This window comes from Salvelinus fontinalis, chromosome 22, assembly GCF_029448725.1.
Source record: "Salvelinus fontinalis isolate EN_2023a chromosome 22, ASM2944872v1, whole genome shotgun sequence".
In the NCBI taxonomy this organism is placed as follows: Eukaryota; Metazoa; Chordata; class Actinopteri; order Salmoniformes; family Salmonidae; genus Salvelinus; species Salvelinus fontinalis.
This window is the reverse complement of record NC_074686.1, coordinates 20,348,538-20,372,191: the sequence shown is the minus strand read 5'-3', so window position 1 is coordinate 20,372,191 and position 23,654 is coordinate 20,348,538. Positions and strand designations below refer to the sequence as shown.

The 23,654-nt window shown below is 44.4% G+C and overlaps 1 protein-coding gene across 4 annotated transcripts in view; it reads right to left on the bottom strand.

The window, feature by feature from the left end:
- The window catches only part of LOC129820007 (KH domain-containing, RNA-binding, signal transduction-associated protein 3-like), a 167,983-nt gene that overhangs the window by 56,489 nt on the left and 87,840 nt on the right, over positions 1–23,654 (bottom strand). For all 4 annotated transcript variants that reach the window (XM_055876793.1, XM_055876794.1, XM_055876791.1 and 1 more), the window contains exons 3-6: positions 9,635–9,751; positions 6,206–6,352; positions 4,762–4,904; positions 3,933–4,119 (exon numbers count right to left, since the gene is read on the bottom strand). In XM_055876793.1, coding sequence (XP_055732768.1) covers positions 3,933–4,119; positions 4,762–4,904; positions 6,206–6,352; positions 9,635–9,751 — 594 coding nt within the window. The remainder of the gene's footprint in view (positions 1–3,932; positions 4,120–4,761; positions 4,905–6,205; positions 6,353–9,634; positions 9,752–23,654) is intronic.

Below are 23,654 nucleotides of genomic sequence, written 5' to 3'. Positions count from 1 at the left end.
CCATGGGGCCACGCAGCCGTCACACCGCTCAGGAAGGAGAAGCGTTCTGTCTCCTAGAGAATAATGTACTTTGGTGCGAAAAGTGCAAATCAATCCCAGAAAAATAGCAAAGGACCTTGTGAAGAAGCTGGAGGAAACAAGTACAAAAGTATCTAAATCCACATTAAAACCAGTCCTATATCAACATAACCTGAAAGGCCGCTCAGCAAGAAAGAAGCCACTGCTCCAAAACCGCGATATTAAAGTCAGACTACGGTTTGCAACTGCACATGGGGACAAAGATTGTACTTTTCGGAAAAATTTCCTCTGGTCAGATGAAACAAAAATAGAACTGTTTGGCCCTAATGACCATCTTTATGTTTGGAGGAAAAAGGGGGAGGCTTGCAAGCAGAAGAAAACCATCCCAACCGTGAAGCACGGGGGTGGCAGCATCATGTTGTGGGGGTGCTTTGCTGCAGGAGGGATTGGTGCACTTCACAAAATAGATGGGATCATGAGTGCGGACAATTATGTGGATATACTGAAGCAACATCTCAAGACATCAGTCAGGAAGTTAAAGCTTGGTCGCAAATGAGTCTTCCAAATGGACAATGACACCAAGCATACTTCCAAAGTTGTGGCAAAATGGCTTAAGGGCAACTAAGTCAAGGTATTGGAGTGGCCATCACAAATCTCTGAGAAAATCACATCACAAATCCCATAGAAAATTGTTGGGCAGACCTGAAAAAGTGTGTGCGAGCAAGGAGGCCTACAAACCTGACTCACACCAGCTCTGTCAGGAGAAATGGGCCAAAATTCACCCAACTTTTTGTGGGAAGCTTGTGGAAGGCTACACAAAACGTTTGACCCAAGTTAAACAATTTAAAGGCAATGCTACCAAATACTAATGGAGTGTATGTAAACTTCAGACCCATTGGGAATGTGATGAAAGAAATAAAAAATGAAATAAATCATTCTCTCTACTATTATTCTGACATTTCACATTCTAAAATAAAGTGGTGATCCTAACTGACCTAAGACAGGGAATTTTTTACTAGGATTAAATGTCCGGAATTGTGAAAAACTGAGTTTAAATGTATTTGGCTAAAGTGTATGTAAACTTCCGACTTCAACTGTATGTAGGCTACTTGTGCCTTTTTAAAAATGTATGTAGTTCTGTCCTTGAGATGTTCTTCTCTAATGATGTTCTGTATTATGGCATTTTTCATGTTTTGTGTGGACCCCAGGAAGAGTAGCTGCTGCTTTTGCAACAGCTAATGGGGATCGTAATAAAATACCAAATACCAAAATACATTCTTTATCCACACCTTTCTCATTATCAGCCCAAATTGAAATGGCAAGTATTTCTGATTCCTAGTGAATGTTAAGAAATGGGTAACAGGCAGAATAATCACAATCCTATTACTACTAATTCCTGGCCAATGGGCTGAAAGGCAGGTCGGTAACAGGTTCCTTATGGCCTTTTGAGTGTATGTGTGTGTTTGTGCTTGCACGAATGTGTTTGTGTGCGTGTTTGCGTGGTCTATGAAATATCTGGAATGAGATTTGGATGCATTTACTGTATTGTGCAATCAGATTGCTAGGCAAATAATCTCATTCATAATTTAGTTTTATACAAATTAGATTTGCCAATAATCTGATATCGCTACTTACTGTTATTATCGAATCACTGATAATAGAGAGAGGCACAGTAAAGCCACTGAATTCTGAAAGTAATTGAATTACCAAAACAAAAACATCCTAACTCCAGAATGCTCAATACAGTAGGTCAGGGTTCCCCAATAGGTGGCCCACGGACCAAATTTATTTGCCCACCCGGGAGCCCAAATCGATCCAAATGAAGCATGCATTGGTAAGAAAACCGATTAAAATGTTACAAATCGCCGGTTGACTAAAGTTTTTTTTACTAATTTTATCTGTTTCTGCCTTATTCTGAAAATACCTCTAATCTGTTCTGATTGAATCGATTCATCCTCTCCTTCAGCCTATCGAACTTTGTGCATAAAACCGAGTATGACATTGATCTACAAGTTAGATAATTGTGTGCACAGTGCGGGAGAAGCAGCTGCTCGCACCAATGAGAGGTAAGCCTACTCTACCCCTGTTTTAATATTCGTAGGCTACATCTGCGTGTCACCTTCAGCATTATTTTTGTATCTCTGTATGTGTAGGCCATCTATCTGATGCTGTCTGGTCAAAAAGAGTATGACATTTTTGCCGCCCGTACCATTGAATGCAAGGGAAGCCAGCGAGCATTTGGCTCCCCTTGAAAAAAAAAGTTTCAAATAATAGCCAATCAGCGTTGAGATAAACTGAGTGAGCTCAACTAGGAATGGTCCTGGCATACCAAAAAAAAGTTTAATGGGAAGCCAGTTTGGGTTTGGCTTCACTCCTATCACATCACATTGAGAGCAATATGTAACTAACATAAACAACTTGAATTGTTGCATCTCATTGTGTTGTTGTCCTAAATTGGCCGTGGGTGGCGCTGGTTTTACTTAATTCTCCGTACTAGCCAGTGATTATAACAGCAATTTTGATCCAACCATAAATTCATACATTGTACCCCTGGCCTGAGAGGATCGAAGTTCAATATGTAGCTAGATGTAGTATGCTAATGTTAACAAATTGCACCGAATCGTTTCAAACTAAAAGTATTGTTCCAGTATTGTTCCAAACTAAAACTATCGTATCGGAGCCCATGAATCTAGATATTGTCCTTGTAAGGAGACACGCATATCCCTAATAAATTGAGAGGTATATGTGATCGTATCACAATCTAATCAAGGTTTGAAATGATTCTGTTTTTGCCAAATACTATATCTGTTTGGGCTTCTTGAGGTCAGTCTGCAGTCTACAAATAATTTATAACCATGTTCCGGCCCCCCGACTTTCCACTCAAGAAAAAATCGGCCCGCGGCTGAATGTAATTGGGGACCCCTGCAGTAGGTGATATATTGTAATGTTAACTTCTGTAAAAACATGCTGGATAAACAGAACATGGCTTCCAGCCCTTGGGCTGAGCCAGACTGTCTGTAGACAAGGTGAAAACTGGAAGATTGAGGCATCAAGTATGAGCAAGAAATGCATCTCCTCCTCAGCAGTCATTTAATAGAAAACTACAAGAAACTATTTGTTAGCATCACTCAATGGTGACAACAACAGAGCAGTAGTTGTGTGTACTACCAACCCTCTACAACGATGGAGAGTAGTGGAGCTCATTCAGTCTGTAATTCACAGCGTTATGGTGAAGATTAATCATCAGCCAGATGTCTGCAGTGCTCTCTCTCCCGGATCCCCAGGTGCAGGTGTGTGTCTGTCTGTGGAGCCAGTTTACCACTGTGACAATGATGTGAAGCAGATGGTCCAGCCGAGGCTCTTTACCAGTCATTCTCTACGACCTCCACCCATTCTAACTGCAGACCTCCATATAAACCTGTCAGATGTGGTTAGCTATGTACTGGCAGGGTACTTGTCCTCTCCTCCCGTCATCCTCTCTACTAAATATGCTGGGTTGGTGCAGCATCCCTGAGGACCTGCTGTGACAGTAAGGTGGGAGGTAGACGGAAGGAGGGAGTCCTCCTTGGCATGTGTCCAAAGGGTCTGACTCTAGAGTTAATATATTCTATCGCTGCCAGCTGTTCATATGGGCTCCCTCCAGAAACAACAGGTAAACTAGCATGCCAAGATTACCATAGCAGTTACCAGTAAAATCCCTTGTCAGTTTTGATAATACCAGGAGGATGTACCTGTATGCAGACACAACGTGTGTGTGTGTGTGTGTGTGTGTGTGTGTATGTGTGTGTGTGTGTGTGTGTGTGTGTGTGTGTGTGTGTGTGTGTGTGTGTGTGTGTGTGTGTGTGTGTGTGTGTGTGTGTGTGTGCCAGCGTACATGCATGAACACGTTTCCCTCTTACTGTGTAAATACTCACATATTCCCCATATGTGTCTTGTACTACGGGTGGCGGTGGTCTGTACCCCGCGGGCGGGGGAGCCCCTCGTGTTCTTTGTGCTGGCACACCCCTCCCTCGGGCGGATGGTACCCGGCTAGGGGGTGCCCCTCTCGGTGCTGCTCCACGGGGGACGGCTGCGTGGGGAGGGGGCACACCTCCTCGACTCCTACCACACAGGACAAGCAGGGAATTTTAGGCAGCGTCTCAAATATCACTCTATGTAGTGCACTGTTTTTGACCAGAGCCCTATGGCTTAAGTGGACCAGTAGGCTGTCAGCAAGATACCTCTGCAATTCAGACATAATCACATTACCGGTAGTGAGTATATGGTTTATGCATCTGACTTACTGTACACCACACTGCCTCTAGGTGTTCTTTCTTCTTTCACCTACATTAGGCATGCTAAATGCTATTTACTGTCTAATTTAAAACAGATCCAATTATAATCCCTCTCAGAGCAATACAAACATCTACACACACACACACACTAACACACACATATCCCTTCTCTCTGACCTGGTTTATCTCTTCATCTGATGTTTCCTTTTATAAACACAAATATACTTTGCATTTAGTAGAACGCTTGAGAGTCACACAGCGTGCGTACTATAAAGTATTATGAATGGAGATGACTATTTGAGTATTATTCTAAGTTATCTGGGGAGTTACATCATAAAGAGAATACAGCAGGACAGATGCATACAAACATTTATTTGAATGTCAATAGTTCTCAAAGTTGTATTGTGTATCATTTGGGTCAGATGGTGTGCCCCCCACACCAACACACACACACTTTGGCAGTAGGTACCTGATGGGTCCTGGGGCAGGTGTCCCTCTACCCCGTGCTACAGGCAGCTTGCCCCTCACCGCTGGCACCTTGGCATCCTCCGAGCCACCATTCAGGTACGTCAGCTCCTGCAGCTGCGCCTGTCGGATCTCATCATTGTAATCCTGCATACACACACACACACACACAAACAAACACACATACCCTTTTAATTACAGCATATTAAATGTACTATCTCCGGGGTTACAGCCCTGTAGGAATGTCTAATTAATGTACTATACAGTGCTTCTGTGACCAAGCTCTCTGTGTGTGTGTGTGTGTGTGTGTGTGTGTGTGTGTGTGTGTGTGTGTGTGTGTGTGTGTGTGTGTGTGTGTGTGTGTGTGTGTGTGTGTGTGTGTGTGTGTGTGTGTGTGTGTGTGTGTGTGTGTGTGTGTGTGTGTGTGTGTGTGTGTGTGTGTGTGTGTGTGTGTGTGTGTGTGTGTGTGTGTGTGTGTGTGTGCATGCGCTCATGCGTGTCATGATGCTGCTGTGACCGCTGCTCCTCAGGCAGAGCAACACACTCCTGATCACCCGTTGATAAAACCCAGGAACCCCATTTGGCTTTTTATCGTCACACACAATAGTCTCTCTCTCTCTGTGTGTGTGTGTGCTTTATCATCACACACAGTTGTATTCACCACTCAATGGAACGTAGCAATTAATATGGAAATCAGCATTTAATCATGCTGCCATGGAGACGATTGTCTTGTGTCTCCTCCATATCAACACATCTCTGTGCGTTTGTAAGGGAAATTTAAAGACGTCATTCATGAGCGGAAATAAATCATCATGGCTCGTAGTGAGACTGGAACGATCAAACATATCAACATGGGATGGAGAGATCATACTATTCTTCCATAATAGCATGGGACAGATCAGTCACATCCATAATAGCATGGAGTAAGAGTAAATAAACGTGATGTATGGGAGTCCCAGAGAGAGTTAGGCTGTGCTGAGTGCTTCCTGTCTGACTGTGCTACTCACTTATTCAGCTTAGTCAGTTATCCCCATGACTTCCCTTCCCTCAGAGGGACATGCGTCCAATCAGACAGAGTGGGATAGTGGTTCAACTACTTCAGCTGGCTGACTCGTAGAAGCAGAGGGATTGTGACTGGACCAGACTTCTGCCACTTGCTACTTCCTGTGAAACCATTACTGTACTATCTGGGTGTTCAATGTGGACACTGACACAGAGTATAATCACATGTCGCACAAAAGAAGCAGAGTAGCTGATGTAGATCTGCATTGCTTGCTGTTTGGGGTTTTAGGCTGGGTTTCTGTACAGCACTTTGTGACCTCCGCTGATGTAAGAAGGGCTTTATAAATACATTTGATTGATTGATTGATATATTTTGTTCATATGTTGGATTAACTAAAAAGAGAACAGGGTAACAGTAATGTGTGTGTGTAGGTGTCAGTACGTACAGGTATGAGGAACTTCTTGATCTCCTCCAGTGCGTGACCCATCCTGTTGTAGGCCTCTGCAGGGGGAGCGAACACTTCTATGAGGACATGGAGGTCCTCGTTCAGGTGCTGATATTTGGCTTCTCCACTCTTCCGTAGCTCTTCCTCCTGGTGGAACAAAAAACAATCACATGTATTTATAAAGCCCTGTTTACACCAGAAGTTGTCAGAACGTGCTTTAATAACTCGGCCTATTATAATGTCACCTCAATTACTCCTCACAGTTTGTTGAATCCATACAGGATCAGCAAGACTGATCCAGCAAAAGTGTTGGACTTGATTATTGAATTTAAACGTACTATATTTAGGGCGGAGTTAATCAGATAACTCTAGTTTACTTTTTAAAATGTAAGTGTACACATTTTTATTAAATTGTGATTAATGGCGTTGTCCGAAAGCATTCAGAATATACTGAACAATCCAAAACAATCTGTACAGCTAAAAACAACAGCGGGATGTCAAACAAGTTGACATTGAGGTTAAAGTGCTTTATCAATTTACCAGATTTTGCTAACTGTTACTTTGGACAAAATCAAGACGTCACTATTCTTGTGATATTTTTTTTAATAAAAAATCTGAAATTCCTGCTCAATTTGAGCAAATTCAGAAGTTGTGTTTCTTCGAGATTAAACAAAGCAAATCCTGCGATTATCTTAATTTAAAAAAAAAATCTTGTTTGACAGCCCCAATTGTAATACAATGACAATACTGATCAAACCTCTAATGCCATAAAGGAGTGCACCACTCTATACTGTACATGTAATACATTACAGTATAGTGTAAATAGGACCCAACCAAAATAGATCTCAATGGGCCATCTCATCCAGACAGAAAGAGGCAATGTGTAATTTAAGGGCCAAAATGGGACAGCAAACCCTAAGTAAAACTACAGCACAGCCAACAACATCTCCCGAGTGGTGCAGCGGTCTAAGGCAGTGCTAGAGGTGTCTCTACAGACCCGGGTTTGAGCCCGAGCTGTATCACAACCAATCATTATCGGGAGTCCCATAGGGCGGCGCACAACTGGCCCAGCGTTGTCCGGTATAAGGGAGGGTTAGGCCGAGGGGAGGGTTAGGCCGAGGGGAGGGTTAGGCCGAGGGGAGGGTTAGGCCGAGGGACCTTTACAAGTAGGCAATCATTGTAAATAAGAATGTGTCCTTAATTAACTGACTTGTCTAGTAAAACAAAAGGTGTATAGACACCACAGTTTCCTCATCTGAACAAAATCCTACTCACCTCTTCTCTAGTGGTGTTCCTCTATGCTGCTAGCTATTGAGAACTTCCTTCCTCAAGTGGAATCTTGCAACACACCCACACACACGCACACACACACACAGACACTGTCTTCCTATATGTGCCACCTCCTCTATCTCCTCCAAGCATCTCCCCTCTGTTGACATTCCTCATAGAGAATCTGTTTATATTCCTCACTGCGAATCTGGTTATCAAACAGCCATTCTCTTCCCAGAAACAGAGGCACAAAGTCTGAGACAACAACGTGAGTGTCACACCCTGACCTTAGAGAGCCTTTTTATGTCTCTTTTTGGTTTGGTCAGGGTGTGATTTGGGTGAGCATTCTATGTTCTTTATTTCTATGTTTTGTGTTTCTATGTTTTGGCAGGGTATGTTTCTCAATCAGGGACAGCTGTCTATCGTTGTCTCTGATTGGGAATCATACTTAGGCACCCTGTTTTGCCACTTTAGGTTGTGGGATGTTCAAGACGTGACGTTCGCTGTTCTGTTGTTGTTTTGTTTGGTGTTCGGTTTTAATAAAGAAGCATGAACATGTACCACGCTGCACCTTGGTCTCATCCTTTCGACAAGCGTTACAGTGAGAGTCCATAGGAACTACACATGTCACGAAACGTGAAGCTACTGGTGTGCACATAGGAAACGATCTGTAGACAAGGTCCCACAACACACAATGGGGAAAATGGCTACATAAATATGATCCCCAATCAGAGACAACGATAAACAGCTGCCTCTGATTGGGAACCATATCAGGCCACCATAGAAATACAATTCACCTAGAAGACCCACCCAAGTCACTATCACGCTCCAACCAACACAGAGAATAAACAGCTCTCTATGGTCAGGGCGTGACAACATAGGAAAGACAGTTTGGTTCAGAGCATGACATGTATGCTGTTAGTTGTTGCAGATGACGCGTTCTTATGCATTCTGAACAATAGGAGGATGCCACAACAGCACAACATGGATGCAGTGTATTGTAGTGACTCTTTGCAGACTGAGAGGACTGACAGAGGACAAGGAAGCCCAATTCAACAACAACATGTCATTTCATCATCCATTTTAAGCTCCACTAGCCTTTGTTTCCATATTACCAACCTTGAACCCAGAAGCATACGCCTCCCTAAACGTCACCCAGCCCAAGGAACGTACAATAAAGCACCTACAGGACAGAGACTCTGAATGCTTCTATGTCATATTGGCTAAAAGAGTATGGTGACAGTGCAGGGATGTCAGGGGTGCCATCAGCTCCACACTCAGAAGCAGAGGAAGAGAAGGAAGAAGGAGAAGAGAAAAGCCTTATACAGCCTGTTGCTTCTGTGGCCTTCCTTTGATCCTTTCACTGACACTCTGTGTAACTGACGATGACAAATCTTGGGCAGATATTGGAGGAATTCTATACATAGCCATAAAGCATACACTGAGGATGAGATTTTATCCATCTCCAACTGGCTTGCAGGGGGGCAGCTATAAGAACACAGCTGTATCCAGACAATGAGAATTCAATTCTAGAATTACGCCTCTTAATGATAGAAAACTTAATGTATAATACAGGCCTCTCACTGCAAGAAAACTCTGAAGCACTAAATGTTATTTTTGGGCGCATTGTTTTCTGAAACTATGAACGTAAAGGTGCTTGCTGGATCTGGAGCAAGCTGTCAATCACAGATCACAGATCTCCGTGGTGAGGTAGTGGAGGAGGTGTGCCAAGCATGCCGAGCTGCGTGTGCGAGCTGTGTGTGCGCGTGCATGCGTGCGTGTGTGTTTGAAACCTGCTGAGCCTGCTGAGCTCAGCACATCTCCATGACAGATCTGCCGTCAGAGAGAATCGATCACAACAATCTAATGGAACGTTTGCGTATGACACTGAAGATCATCGATGTCACAAATCACCCATGATGACAAACTGACTGACGGAGAAAGACTGTCACAGACACAACAAGACAGAACATATCCACAAAAACTCAGCTGGTTATTGATGCCTTTCCACTGAGGGTGTCTGCCTCAATTTACCTGAAACAAACAACAGAGAGATAGAGAGTGAGAGAAAGAGAAGAGGACTTGGGTTTTACTAGACAGAGAGGGAGAAAGAGGAATGTTTGATTGTTAGAGAGAAAGAGAGAAAGACTTGGCTGTTACCTTTTCTTTGTCTCTCATTGATCCTTTCCCCAGAATGGACATCTTAGTGAGCGTGTCTTCCTGTAGTCTCTTTAGTGAGTTCCCGCGTGGACCCAGCAGTTTGCCCACAAAGTTAAACTAAAACAGAAACACAAGCAGAGAAGCTTAATGAGTAACTGTGCTGATGAGATAAATACAAAAGCAGTTGTATGTCAATCACATTTTGGTTCAAACAATCGGCTTTTGATTAAATATTAACAAGAATTGTAGCAATTGACAAGAGTACAAAATGTAAGTAATCCGTATTTGGGTTGACATGAGAACTATCTTCCTAGTAGCACTGTCTCCATAAAACTGTTATCTCAGCCATGTCCAGGGGTATATACCAAATGGGACCCTATTCCATATATAGTGCACTACTTTTGACCAGGGCCATAAGGTCAAACGTAGTGCACTATATAGGGAAAGGGATGCCATTTCCCATACAAAAAAAAGATTGCCATTTTGAAACTGAAGTAAAATTGCAGTAACTGCAGCCGACTGGTATTTTGGATTTCAGAAATTAAAGAATACGTCAGAATAACTGCAGTGTACTGCAGTTACACTCCAAAATGACTGCAGTAAAAAAAATATATATATATTAAATGCGGTATTTGCAGCATACTGCAGTCATACTGCACTCTGACTGCAATCTTTCTGCCTTTGACAACTAACACACATAATCCTTACAATTATAACAGCATTATGTGAAATGAGGAGGCTCAGAGTGTGGATGGTCAGGTTGAAATAGTACAAAAATCAAGCAAGAATTATTAGCATTTGACAAGAGTAAAATGTTTTACTGATCCCTATTTTATTTGACATCTTTTATAGTAGCACTGAGTCTCCGTAATACTGTTCTTTCAACCATATCCAGGTGTGCGTCCCAAATGTACCGGAGCGCCAACTCTAGGTCCAAAAGGCTCCTTAACAGCTTCTACCCCCAAGCCATAAGACTGCAGAACAATTAATGAAATGCCTACCCGGACTATTTACATTGACCCCCCCCAAATCCGCTTTGTTTTTACACTGCTGCTACTCGCTGTTTATTCTTTATGTATAGTTACTCTACCCCCTAACCATATACAAATTACCTGGACTAACCTGTACCCCCGCACATTGACTCAGTACCGGTACCCCCTGTATATAACCTTATTATTGTTATTTTTTGTGTTACTTTCTATTCCATTTTCTACTTTCGTTTCTTAGTAAATATTTTCTTAACTCCATTTCTTGAACTGCGTTGTTGGTTAAGTAACTTACTGGCTTGTAATTAAGCATTTCACCTGTTGTATTCAGCGCATTTGACAAATAAAAATGTCACTTGTTTTCTTTTAAACGGCACCCTATTCTCTATATAGTGCACTACTTTTGACCAGGGCCCATAGGGTTAAACGTAGTGCACTATATAGGGTAAAGGGTGCCATTTGGGACGCAATACAGCATTTCTGCCTTAGACAACTAACATACATAATCCTTCCAATTATAACAGCATTATGTGAAATTAGGATTCTAAGCGTTTGAACGGTTAAGGTTCATATAGTACAATATTTTTCTATTCAACTTATCAAGTTTTAGACAATACCCCATTTTGCCGATCTATGTCTATGTTACCACTGTAACATAGAGAGGGCAGGTAGAGAGAGAGAGAGAGGGCAGGTAGAGAGAGAGAGAGAGAGGGGGCAGGTAGAGAGAGAGGGCAGGTAGAGAGAGAGAGAGAGAGAGAGAGACAGAGAGAGAGAGAGAGAGGGGGCAGGTAGAGAGAGAGAGAGAGAGGGCAGGTAGAGAGAGAGAGAGAGAGAGGGCAGGTAGAGAGAGAGAGAGAGAGGGCAGGTAGAGAGAGAGAGGGCAGGTAGAGAGAGAGAGAGAGAGAGAGAGAGAGGGCAGGTAGAGAGAGAGAGAGGGAGAGAGGGAGAGAGAGAGAGAGAGCAGGTGTAGAGTTAGAGAGAGAGAGCAGGTAGAGAGGTAGAGAGAGGAGATAGAGAGGTAGAGAGAGAGCAGGTAGAGAGGTAGAGAGAGAGCAGGCAGAGAGGTAGAGAGAGAGCAAGGTAGAGAGGTAGAGAGAGAGCAGGTAGAGAGGTAGAGAGAGAGCAAGGTAGAGAGGTAGAGAGAGAGCAAGGTAGAGAGGTAGAGAGAGAGCAAGGTAGAGAGGTAGAGAGAGAGCAAGGTAGAGAGGTAGAGAGAGAGCAAGGTAGAGAGGTAGAGAGAGAGCAAGGTAGAGAGGTAGAGAGAGAGCAGGTAGAGAGGTAGAGAGAGAGCAGGTAGAGAGGTAGAGAGAGAGAGAGAGAGCAGGTAGAGAGGTAGAGAGAGAGCAGGTAGAGAGGTAGAGAGAAAGCAGGTAGAGAGGTAGAGAGGTAGAGAGAGAGCAGGTAGAGAGGTAGAGAGAGAGCAGGTAGAGAGGTAGAGAGGTAGAAAGAGAGCAGATAGAGAGGTAGAGAGAGCAGATAGAGAGGTAGAGAGAGAGCAGGTAGAGAGGTAGAGAGGTAGAGAGAGCAGGTAGAGAGGTAGAGAGAGAGCAGGTAGAGAGAGAGAGATAGCAGGTAGAGAGAGAGATAGAGGGTACAGAGTACAGAGCTAGTTTTCTTCTGCTCACCATCTCTCTCCCTTTAACGGTGAGTTATACAGCTGTCTCCTACATCTCCCTGGGTCATTAATTAGCAGACAGGAGAGACAAAAAAAACAGGCCTATTTTGTTCTACACCTCACCTATGGCTCTTATGTCTCCTGCCTGTTATTCTCTCACAACAGTAACTGTCGTTGCCATGGTCATTAACTGTAGTTGCCATAGTCAATAACTGTCGTTGCAATGGTCAGTAACTGGCATTGCAATGATCAGTCGCAGGCAGTGCACTCAGGTGAACTCAGGCCATATGGCCCTATGTTGTCAGTTTCACTAGAGCTCTCGTACACAGGCCTTCACATATGCCAACACCAGTTAAATTCCACGCATTCAATTGTACATAGTAGGATGTCTGCAGATGGTGAAGCTTCATAAAAGGTGCCAATGGTATCTGGAAGTCCAAAGTTTGCACCTGTTATATTCAGGGGGGAATACATCATATATTGTAAACAATGTTCAAGCATGAGAAAGTTAAAGTAAAAAAAAAAGAACATTCCATAAAAGCTGTCATTTAATTCAGACAAATAACAGGAAGGTGACAGTCAGTCAGGCAGCATATCACATGCTTTTTTGGTGCTGCGCTATGGGATGCTGTTGATTTGGTGCTTTTATTAAAGGTTCGCTATTTACAGACAGATCAAAGACATTTGCCTTGGATCTAATCTGTTTAAGGCCTCTAAATGTCAGAGATTTAATCTTGACATCGCCCTGTCTACTAATGCAAACTAAAACCTCTCTAACCCACATTCTGTGTTCACCGCTCTGTTTTACAGGACATATCAGTCTTTCCATTCTTCAACGGGTGTTTAGAATTAGATATAAATGTTCTGCATCCCAAATGGCACCCGTATTCCCTTTATAGTGCGCTACTTTTGACCAGAAAGTAGAGCACTATAAAGGGAAAAGGATGTAATGGGACGTAACCATAGTCTGAGTGGGGCCTGTGGTCATTAACAGAGCTTTCAGCTTTTATATCTCTAATCTATTTACCTCAACAACAACAGTAATCTGAACCCAGTCCTAAACTTCTGCAGTGTGGATCCATTACTGTCTCTGGATGGGGACTAGGAGGGGACTGTGCTACCTGGCACTGATAGTGATGGCCCACATGAGAGCTGAACAGCCGCCTCTTAATCATGTGTTGGCTAGAACCACTGCTTTCATTTTGGTTACACACACACATGCATCACTACTCTGGACGGTTCTGACCTAGAACATGTGGACAACTACAAATACGTAGATGTCTGGTTAGACTGTAAACTCTCCTTTCAGATTCACATTAAGCATCTCCAATCCAAAATGAAATCTAGAATCTGCTTCCTATGTCACAACAAAGCATCCTTCACTCATGCGGCCAAACATACCCGCATAAAACGGACTATCCTACCGATCCTTGACTTCGGCAATGTCATTTACAAAATAGCCTCCAACACTCTACTCAGCAAATTGGATGCAGTCTATCACAGTGCCATCCGTTTAGTCATCAAAGCCCCATATACTACCCACCACTGCGACCTGTATGCTCTCGTTGGCTGGCCCTCGCTACATATTCGTCGCCAGACCCACTGGCTCCAGGTCATCTATAAGTCTTTGCTCGGTAAAGCTCCGCCTTATCTCAGCTAACTGGTCACCATAGCAACACGCGCTCCAGCAGGTATATTTCACTAGTCATCCCCAAAGCCAACACCTCCTTTGGCTGCCTTTCCTTACAGTTCTATGCTGCCAATAACTGGAATGAATTGCAAAAATCACAGAAGTTGGAGACTTATATCTCCCTCACTAACTTGAAGCGTCAGCTGTCAGAGCAGCTTACCGATCGCTGCAGCTGTACACAGCCCATCTGTAAATAGCCCATCCAACCAACTACCTACCTCATCCCCATTTTTGTTTTTCTGCTCTTTTGCACACCAGTATTTATACTTGCACATCCTCATCTGCACATCTATCACTCCTGTGTAAATTGCTAAATTGTAATTACTTCGTCACTATGGCCTATTTATTGCCTTACCTCCTTACCTCATTTGCACACACTGTATATAGTTTTTTTCTATTTGTACGTTTGTTTATCCCATGTGTAACTCTGTGTTGTTATTTTTGTCACACTGCTTTGCTTTATCTTGGCCAGGTCGCAGTTGTAAATAAGAATTTGTTCTCAACTAGCCTACCTGGTTAAATAAAGGTGTAAAAAAATATATATATATAAATAAAAACAAGCAAGCACACACACACACACACACACACACACACACACACACACACACACACACACACACTACACTCTTAGGAAAAGAGGTGCTATCTAGAAACTAAAAGGGTACTCCGGCTGTCCCCATAGTAGAACCCTTTTTGGTTCCAGGTAAAAACCCTTTCAGTTCCAGGTAGAACTCTTTAAGGTTCCATGTAGAACCCTTTCCACAGAGAGTTCTACATAGAACTCAAAGGAGTTCTACCTGGAATCAAAAAGGGTTCTCCTATGGGGACAGCCAAATAACCTATTTGGAAACTGGCAGGGGATGGAGATAGCAGGTAGAGTGATAGCGGGTTAAGAAAAAGTCAGAGGACACCAAACAGTAGGAACGGATCTATGATTAATCACAGCTACATAGGGGGGTGGGGCGGACCAACATCTGACATCTTTTCATCATTTCCTGAATGTATTACTGTACTGCTAGCCTGTGCTGTGCTAGAGAGAGAGAGTGTGTGTGTGTGTGTGTGTGTCTGTGTGTGTTGCACTGCGAGAGGAGAGGTGTGTTTAGAAAAAGCCAGCATGCGGCGATTCTGCTGAAGACAGCAGGACAGACCGAGCCAACAGCAGAAGAATAAATCATTGTGTCCGTTTTCTAGGAGAGGAGAGACAAAGAGGAGAGGAGAGACACAGAGACAGAGACACACAGGAGAGAGGAGAGACAGACACACGGAAAGACACAGAAGAGGGAAGAGACACAGAGACAAAGAGAAACACAGAGGAGGGGAGAGACACAGAGACAGACACAGGACAGAGGAGAGACAGAAACAGAGACAGACACAAAGAGACAGACACAAAGATACAGAGACACAGACAGAGACAAGCAGAGATACAGAGACAAAGAGAGACACAGAGGGGAGAGACGCAGAGCCAGACACAGGAGAGAGGAGAGAGACACAGAGACAGACACAAAGATACAGAGACACAGACAAGCAGAGATACAGAGGAGGGGAGAGACGCAGAGACAGACACGGGAGAGAGGAGAGACAGACACAGAGACAGACACAAAGATACAGAGACACAGACAGAGACAAGCAGAGATAGAGACAAAGAAACACAGACACAGAGAAGACAGAAACAACAGAGCAACAGAAACACAGACACAGAGAAGACAGAAACAACAGAGCAACAGAAACACAGACACAGAGAAGACAGAAACAACAGAGCAACAGAAACACAGACAAGACAGAAACAACAGAAACACAGACACAGAGAAGACAGAAACAACAGAAACACAGACACAGAGAAGACAGAAACAACAGAGCAACAGAAACACAGACAAGACAGAAACAACAGAAACACAGACACAGAGAAGACAGAAACAACAGAAACACAGACACAGAGAAGACAGAAACAACAGAGCAACAGAAACACAGACAAGACAGAAACAACAGAAACACAGAGAAGACAGAAACAACAGAGCAACAGAAACACAGACACAGAGAAGACAGAAACAACAGAGCAACAGAAACACAGACAAGACAGAAACAACAGAGCAACAGAAACACAGACACATAGAAGACAGAAACAACAGAGCAACAGAAACACAGCCTAAACTAGAAATGTACCAGTGGAGCTCCTTACACCTTTCTAATGGCCTGGGGTGACTTATACAAAAATATGTATGACTGGGTGCACGTACACTACCGGTCAAAAGTTTTAGAACACCTATTTATTCAATGGTTTTTCTTTATTTTTTACTTTTTTTCTACATTGTAGAATAATAGCGAAGCCATCAAAACTATGAAATAACACAGATGGAATCATGTAGCAAACAAAAAAGTGTTAAACAGATCAGCGAAGAGAACTGCTTTGCGAACCAAATGTGCACCGATTTTACATGTAGAATCAAGTGAAAAATGACTTCAATCAGAAGTCTACAGCGGGTGGGTCCTTAAACACAGCGCGCTGAAGGATCGGCAGAGGAACGCGAGATCCACATTTGGTGAGATGTGTGCGAGTCTTAAAAGTTAGTGGCACCAGTGACACAAGGGGAACATTTTGGTGGCGCATGCAGTCATGTGGGCAGCAGTCCTCTCTTCGCTTACACATAAATCACTTCTAAGCCAATCTCACAGCAACACTAATACTGTAAAACAACTACAAGGGATTACTCTGTTTTCTAGATGCAAATTGGTGTAATAACAAGCAAACAGTGGCTCTTCCTTTAAAAGTTGTGTCATACTGCAGCACAGCTTGCTAGGTGCTGCGGAATGGTATGGCACGTTGAAATGCATGACGTCATCGTATTTTGCTGTCAGCCATTGTTGCCATTAATGCTAGTTGGACCACCAGAGGGCATCTTTGAGAAGCTAAGTTATTGAAATAACATGGAGCTGGAGGCCTGAGAGTCCTGTTGACCGTAGCTGTTTTAGGCTAACTGACTTAATGGCATAAAGTACTACTTCAATATACAGTATATCACTCAGTCATTCATTCCTTTGTGCATGTCATCACACAGCATACAAGACATCCATGTCTTTAATTACAGTCATGCGTTTCAGCTATAAAACGAAATAGAAAGGGAGCCTTGAATAATTAAACAATTAATAAACCACAACATGTCGGCTAACACGATTTAATTCACAAATGCATTTGACTGTTTTCAGTATTAGCTGTACTAGAGATGTTTTTTGTTAGAACAGACTATATGGGATTGATTATAATTTATTTGTAAATTGTGACTTGTCATGCGTCACTACTCACAGGAGAGCCATTTGAATGTAAACTTTTTTTTAAATCTAAATGTGTTTTTTGGCAGAAATGCCTTCTGGAACATGTGAACTTTCATGTGCCTTAATAACAAACTTGTATGCCATCTGTAAATATGAATAAAATTGTTAAATTACGAGCCTAGTTGGTTTAGCCACAGAAAAAGTCAGCAACCTTCCCGCTAGCCATGATTGGCTGAGATAATGAGTGGGCTGGACATGCCAAGAGATGAGTTCAGATTGGTCTGCCATGCTTCTGTCTATTTGAGCTGGTCAGTATGTATAGGTAACACAGCTTTTTATATATATATATATATATATATATATATATATAGCGTAATAGAATTGCATAAGTGTTGCTCTCCACTTTCTGGAGGACTGAGGTTTGAAATCAGTGGAATTATAGTATGACAGTTAAGGAGATGAAGAAAACACCTGTCTCCGGATTACATCTTCAAACTAAGTGTCACGTTCCTGACCTATTTATGTTAGTTTTTGTGTGTTAGTTGGTCAGGACGTGAGGTTGGGTGGGCATTCTATGTTATCTGTTTCTATGTTGGTTTAGGGTTGCCTGGTATGGCTCTCAATTGGAGGCAGGTGTTTGGCGTTCCTCTAATTGAGAGTCATATTTAGGTAGGCGGTTCACAGTGTTTGTTTGTGGGTGGTTGTCTCCTGTGTCCGTGTCAATGTTTGCACCATACGGGACTGTATACGGTTTGTTCATTTCATGTAGTCTGTTCCTGTTCATTTCGTTCTTTACGTTGTATGTAAGTTCGTCGTTCGGGACTGTCTACTTTCGTTTTGTTATTTTGTTAGTTTATAGTGAAGTTCGTGTTTTCGTCTTGTCTTTAATAAATCATTATGTCTTCACAATCCGCTGCGCCTTGGTTCCCTCAATACTCCTCCTTTTCGGTTGAAGAGGAGGAGGATTATCGTTACAGAACCACCCACCAATCCAGAACCAAGCAGCGGTTTAAACGGAGTAAGGGACAGCACAAGAAGGAGGAATGGACTTGGGACGATGTATTGGACGGTAAAGGTTGCTACACATGGGAGGAGATCCTGGCTGGAAGGGATCGCCTCCCATGGGAACAGGTGGAGGCACTGAGGAGAGCAGAGGCTACTGGAGTGAAGAACCGGAGTTATGAGGGGACGCGTCTTGCACGGAAGCCCGAAAAGCCCGTGAGTAATTCCCAAAAATTTCTTGGGGGGGGGCTAAGGGGTTGTGGGCCAAGGGCAGGTAGGAGACCTGCGCCCACTTCCCAGGCTAACCGTGGAGAGCGGGAGTACGGGCAGACACCGTGTTACGCAGTAGAGCGCACGGTGTCTCCTGTACGTGTGCATAGCCCAGTGCGGGTTATTCCACCTCCCCGCACTGGTAGGGCTAGATTGGGCATTGAGCCAGGTGTCATGAGGCCGGCTCAACGCGTCTGGTCTCCAGTGCGTCTCCTCGGGCCGGCATACATGGCACCTGCCTTACGCATGGTTTCCCCGGTTCGCCTGCATAGCCCAGTGCGGGCTATTCCACCTCGCCGCACTGGCAGGGCGACCGGGAGCATTCAACCAGGTAAGGTTGGGCAGGCTAAATGCTCAAGAGAGCCAGTACGCCTGCACGGTCCGGTATTTCCGGCGCCACCTCCCCGCCCCAGCCTAGTACCTACAGTGCCTACATTACGCACTAGGCTACCAGTGCATTTCCAGAGCCCTGTTCCTCCTCCACGCACTCTCCCTGTAGTGCGTGCATCTAGCCCGGTGCCTCCAGTTCCGGCCCCACGCACTAAGCTACCAGTGCGTCTCCAGAGCCCTGTACACACTATATATTCTCCCCCTACTAATCCTGATGTGCTTGTCCTCAGCCCGGCGTCACCAGTGCCGGTACCACGCATCAGGGGTAGAGTAGGCTTTGAGGATACAGTGTGCCCTGTCCCTGCTCCCCGCACTAGTAGGAAGGTGCTTATCATTAGCACGGTGCCTCCAGTTCCGGCACCACGCATCAGGTCTACAGTGCGCCATATCCGGCCAGAGCCATCCGTCTCCCCAGCGCCATCTGAGCCATCCGTCTCCCCAGCGCCATCTGAGCCATCCGTCTCCTCAGCGCCATCTGAGCCATCCGTCTCCCCAGCGCCATCTGAGCCATCCGTCTGCCAGGAGCCTGCAAAGCCGCCCGTCTGCCATGAGCCTGCAAAGCCGCCCGTCTGCCATGAGCCTACAGAGCCGTCAGCCAGACAGGAGCCGCTAGAGCCATCAGCCAGACAGGAGCCGCTAGAGCCGTCAGCCAGACAGGATCTGCCAGAGCCGCCAACCAGACAGGATCTGCCAGAGCCGCCAACCAGACAGGATCTGCCAGAGCCGCCAACCAGACAGGATCTGCCAGAGCCGCCAACCAGACAGGATCTGCCAGAGCCGCCAACCAGACAGGATCTGCCAGAGCCGCCAGCGAGCCATGAGCAGCCAGAGCCGTCAGAGCGCCATGAGCAGCCAGAGCCGTCAGTGAGCCATGAGCAGCCAGAGCCGTCAGAGAGCCATGAGCAGCCAGAGCCGTCAGAGCGCCATGAGCGTCGTGAGCCGTCAGCCTGCCATGAGCGTCGAGAGCCGTCAGCCTGCCATGAGCGTCGAGAGCCGTCAGCCTGCCATGAGCGTCGAGAGCCGTCAGCCTGCCATGAGCGTCGAGAGCCGTCAGCCTGCCATGAGCGTCGAGAGCTGTCAGCCTGCCATGAGCGTCGAGAGCCGTCAGCCAGCCATGAGCATCGAGAGTCGTCAGTCAGCCATGAGCTGCCCTTCAGCCTGAAAAGGCTGGATACCCAGAACTGCCCATCAGTCCAGAGCTGTCTCTCTGTCCGGAGCTGCCTTTCAGTCCGGAGTTGCCCCTCTATCCTAATCTCCCTCTCTATCTTCATCTATCTCTATAGTCTTATCTATCCCTCTATCTTGATTTATCTCTCTGTCCTGGTGTTATCCTTATTTAATATATTATTAAGAGAATTGTGTGGGGGAAGAAAGAGGGTGGACATTCTATGTTGGAGGAAGTTAGGATGGATTATGGTGGGGTGGGAACCGCGCCCGGAGCCTGAGCCACCACCGTGGTTAGATGCCCACCCAGACCCTCCCCTAGACTTTGTGCTGGTGCGTCCGGAGTTCGCACCTTGTGGGGGGGGTACTGTCACGTTCCTGACCTATTTATGTTAGTTTTTGTGTGTTAGTTGGTCAGGACGTGAGGTTGGGTGGGCATTCTATGTTATCTGTTTCTATGTTGGTTTAGGGTTGCCTGGTATGGCTCTCAATTGGAGGCAGGTGTTTGGCGTTCCTCTAATTGAGAGTCATATTTAGGTAGGCGGTTCACAGTGTTTGTTTGTGGGTGGTTGTCTCCTGTGTCCGTGTCAATGTTTGCACCATACGGGACTGTATACGGTTTGTTCATTTCATGTAGTCTGTTCCTGTTCATTTCGTTCTTTACGTTGTATGTAAGTTCGTCGTTCGGGACTGTCTACTTTCGTTTTGTTATTTTGTTAGTTTATAGTGAAGTTCGTGTTTTCGTCTTGTCTTTAATAAATCATTATGTCTTCACAATCCGCTGCGCCTTGGTTCCCTCAATACTCCTCCTTTTCGGTTGAAGAGGAGGAGGATTATCGTTACACTAAGGGCAACCATGGCACCCGTGACAGAGAGGGAAAAGCGTCCATGCATGTATACAGGTAAAATAGTCTAGTTAGAAACATTTTCAGATATTACACGTTTCTAATTTTGTCAGAAAGTCGTTTTCATTTCAAGTTAAAGTGTACTGTTAGCTAGCTACAGTGGTTCATCTTTTAAAAGTTGCGTCATACACACCCTGCGTGCTGCTGCAGCATTCTGTGGCACGTCATTTCATTCTCAGCCATTTCTTCTGTTACTGCAAGTTATTGCTAGTTTGACCACCGGAGGGCATCTTTGAGATACATTTGATAGTATTCCGTATTGGCATTACCTGAGAATTTAAAACATTTTTTGTAATAACATAGTATATGGGATTGATTTTAAGAAATTTGTCTTAATTCATTTGATTAATATTGTGGTTTTTCCATTCAGAGAGAAATTGTCCGTTTGTAAATTCAGACCGTTTTGCTCTCAGAGCACACACTGGACGTTCGGGCCGAGGAGTAGGGTTGATTTGAGCGTTCTGGCCTTACAACGGCAGTCAAGCACCCAAGCTAATGTTGGCTAGCTACTTCCAGACACAAATGAGACCTTTCTGACCATTTTTCTCGCCCAAGCAGAGCTGGTAAGCCAGTTTTTGTGTTAACCAGAGCATTGGTGACTGTAAATGTGCTGCTGGAAACAATTTAATTGCGCTTTTTTCCAACGTTTACTGACACTGGCCATATTCAACGGGTGTTGAGCACTCGTAAAGTAATTATTTTGTGCTCTGGTACACTCAGCTGAAAGTGCTCTGAAATCCATGTAGATAGTAGGCTGAACACATGACATTTTTACAACGTTCTTTTCTGATAAAAACTAGTTCATTGCATCTGCCGTGGAGGCCAGTTTCATAATATGACCATAATACCCAGCTGTTTGCCGTCGTTTTGAAGTAATTACGAAAAAACAGGCCTTATTCTTGTGCATTTTTCTCCCTGCCAGCCTTTATTAGTTCTATTGAGCACAGTGGCACAAACTCGCCTTCCGAACATTCTATTCCCAGCTTATTGTTCAACGTCACAATGCCTGCTTCGCTATTGTTGGCAATGAGACCTGCTCACATTGTTTTACAGTTAAAATGTAAGCAACAAAAATAATATTGGAACTCTGCGTTCTTCCCATTCCTATGGGGGAAATACAGGCATGTCTGTCTATTTCGCCAAATATCTCGCAATGTGTATATTTAGATTTTTTTCAACTCAGGTGTAACGGGTGTGAAATGGCTAGCTAGTTAGCAGGGTGCGCACTAATAGCATTTCAATCGGTGATTTCACTCGCTCTGCGACCTTGAAGTAGTTGTTCCCCTTGCTCTGCAAGGGCCGTGGCTTTTGTGGAGCGATGGGTAACGATGCTTCGAGGGTGGCTGTTGTCTATGTGCGCAGACGGTCCCTGGTTCAAGCCAAGATAGGGGCGAGAAAAGGGACGGAAGCAAAACTGTTACACGGGCACCATTTTAAATCAGGAGAATCCCCTCTTTGTTATGATGTAAGTCTGGGCAGCGAGCTCATTTGTCATCGATTGCTAGACCAGAAATAGTCCGACATGTTCATTTTTCCCCTATTTTTTCATTACGCAGCCATAAGCACAGTTTACACCAAGGTGCGGATGGTTACTTTCTTCACAAGTTTCGTCCGACGAACAGATTGTAGTGGTAAAATACATTTTTAAAAATGTAATGGAATTCTAAGCATCACTCCAGTCAAAACAGGCTCTGTGATCCTTCGATTCCATTAATTTGCTATGGGCTCGCGTTAGTGTTCCAGTTTAGCCAACGTTCTTAAGCAGTTTTTCAGCCCTGGGTGAATTTTGACTCGTTCTATTGTCCAGCCTATAGATAGCCAGAGCGAATTTACGAAAGTACCCGAATGTCCATTGAGAAAGCACAACAACTATACCATTTAGCTAAGCTAAGAATGACGAGAATAATCAAGTCAATAAACATTGGGTAGTTAGATAGCCTATAGTTAATATACTTGCAAGTTTGATGTATAACTACTGTAATGACCTGACTAGGTCATAAAGGAACAGTTGTCCAGACAGAGGCTTGAGTTTACGAATTGACGGTTTATTAACCCAACTTTACACAGGCTACTGTTTGGCCGTAGCCCACGCCAAATAAATGAAAGATAACCACAAACAAACCGTGACCTTCTCTTGTGAAGGCCAGACATAAGAGAGAGAACAAAGGCTAAACCTGGTCTTAACTTCCAATGCTCCATCCCCCTGCCCAACCCCCCTCCACGCCACGCCACTCCACCAACCGCCAGGATGCCCGGCATCAGAACATTCCAGGCATTCCCGTGATTGGCAGATTGATTGGCATGTCGGACTCCGCGAACACTGGGTACTGGTAAGTACAACACAACCACCTACTAGCCTAACACATAACACACAGCTGTCTGTGCGGGTCGCTACACTACTAACGTTAGATAGACAGCTAGCATACTGGTACATACTGCTGTAATGATATGCTATGTGGTTCCTAAGGACAGCCACCATAACGTGTAAGGTAACTTATTTGAAAAGTCATTACTTTATTACGTTGAGTAGCAAGCTACCCCTTGGTCGTTAGGGCAAATCTGGTCTGCGATAGGAGGAGGGCTTTTCACACCTAGCTCTGCTTTTAGACTATTCTTTAGTAAAGGTTGAATAGTCTATTGTTCAGCTATTAGCTCTCCTCCCAAACTTGCAGATTGCTGTGCCAATCTCACTCCTTTCCCTCTTCCACGAGTCATCATTCTGCTCCCGAGT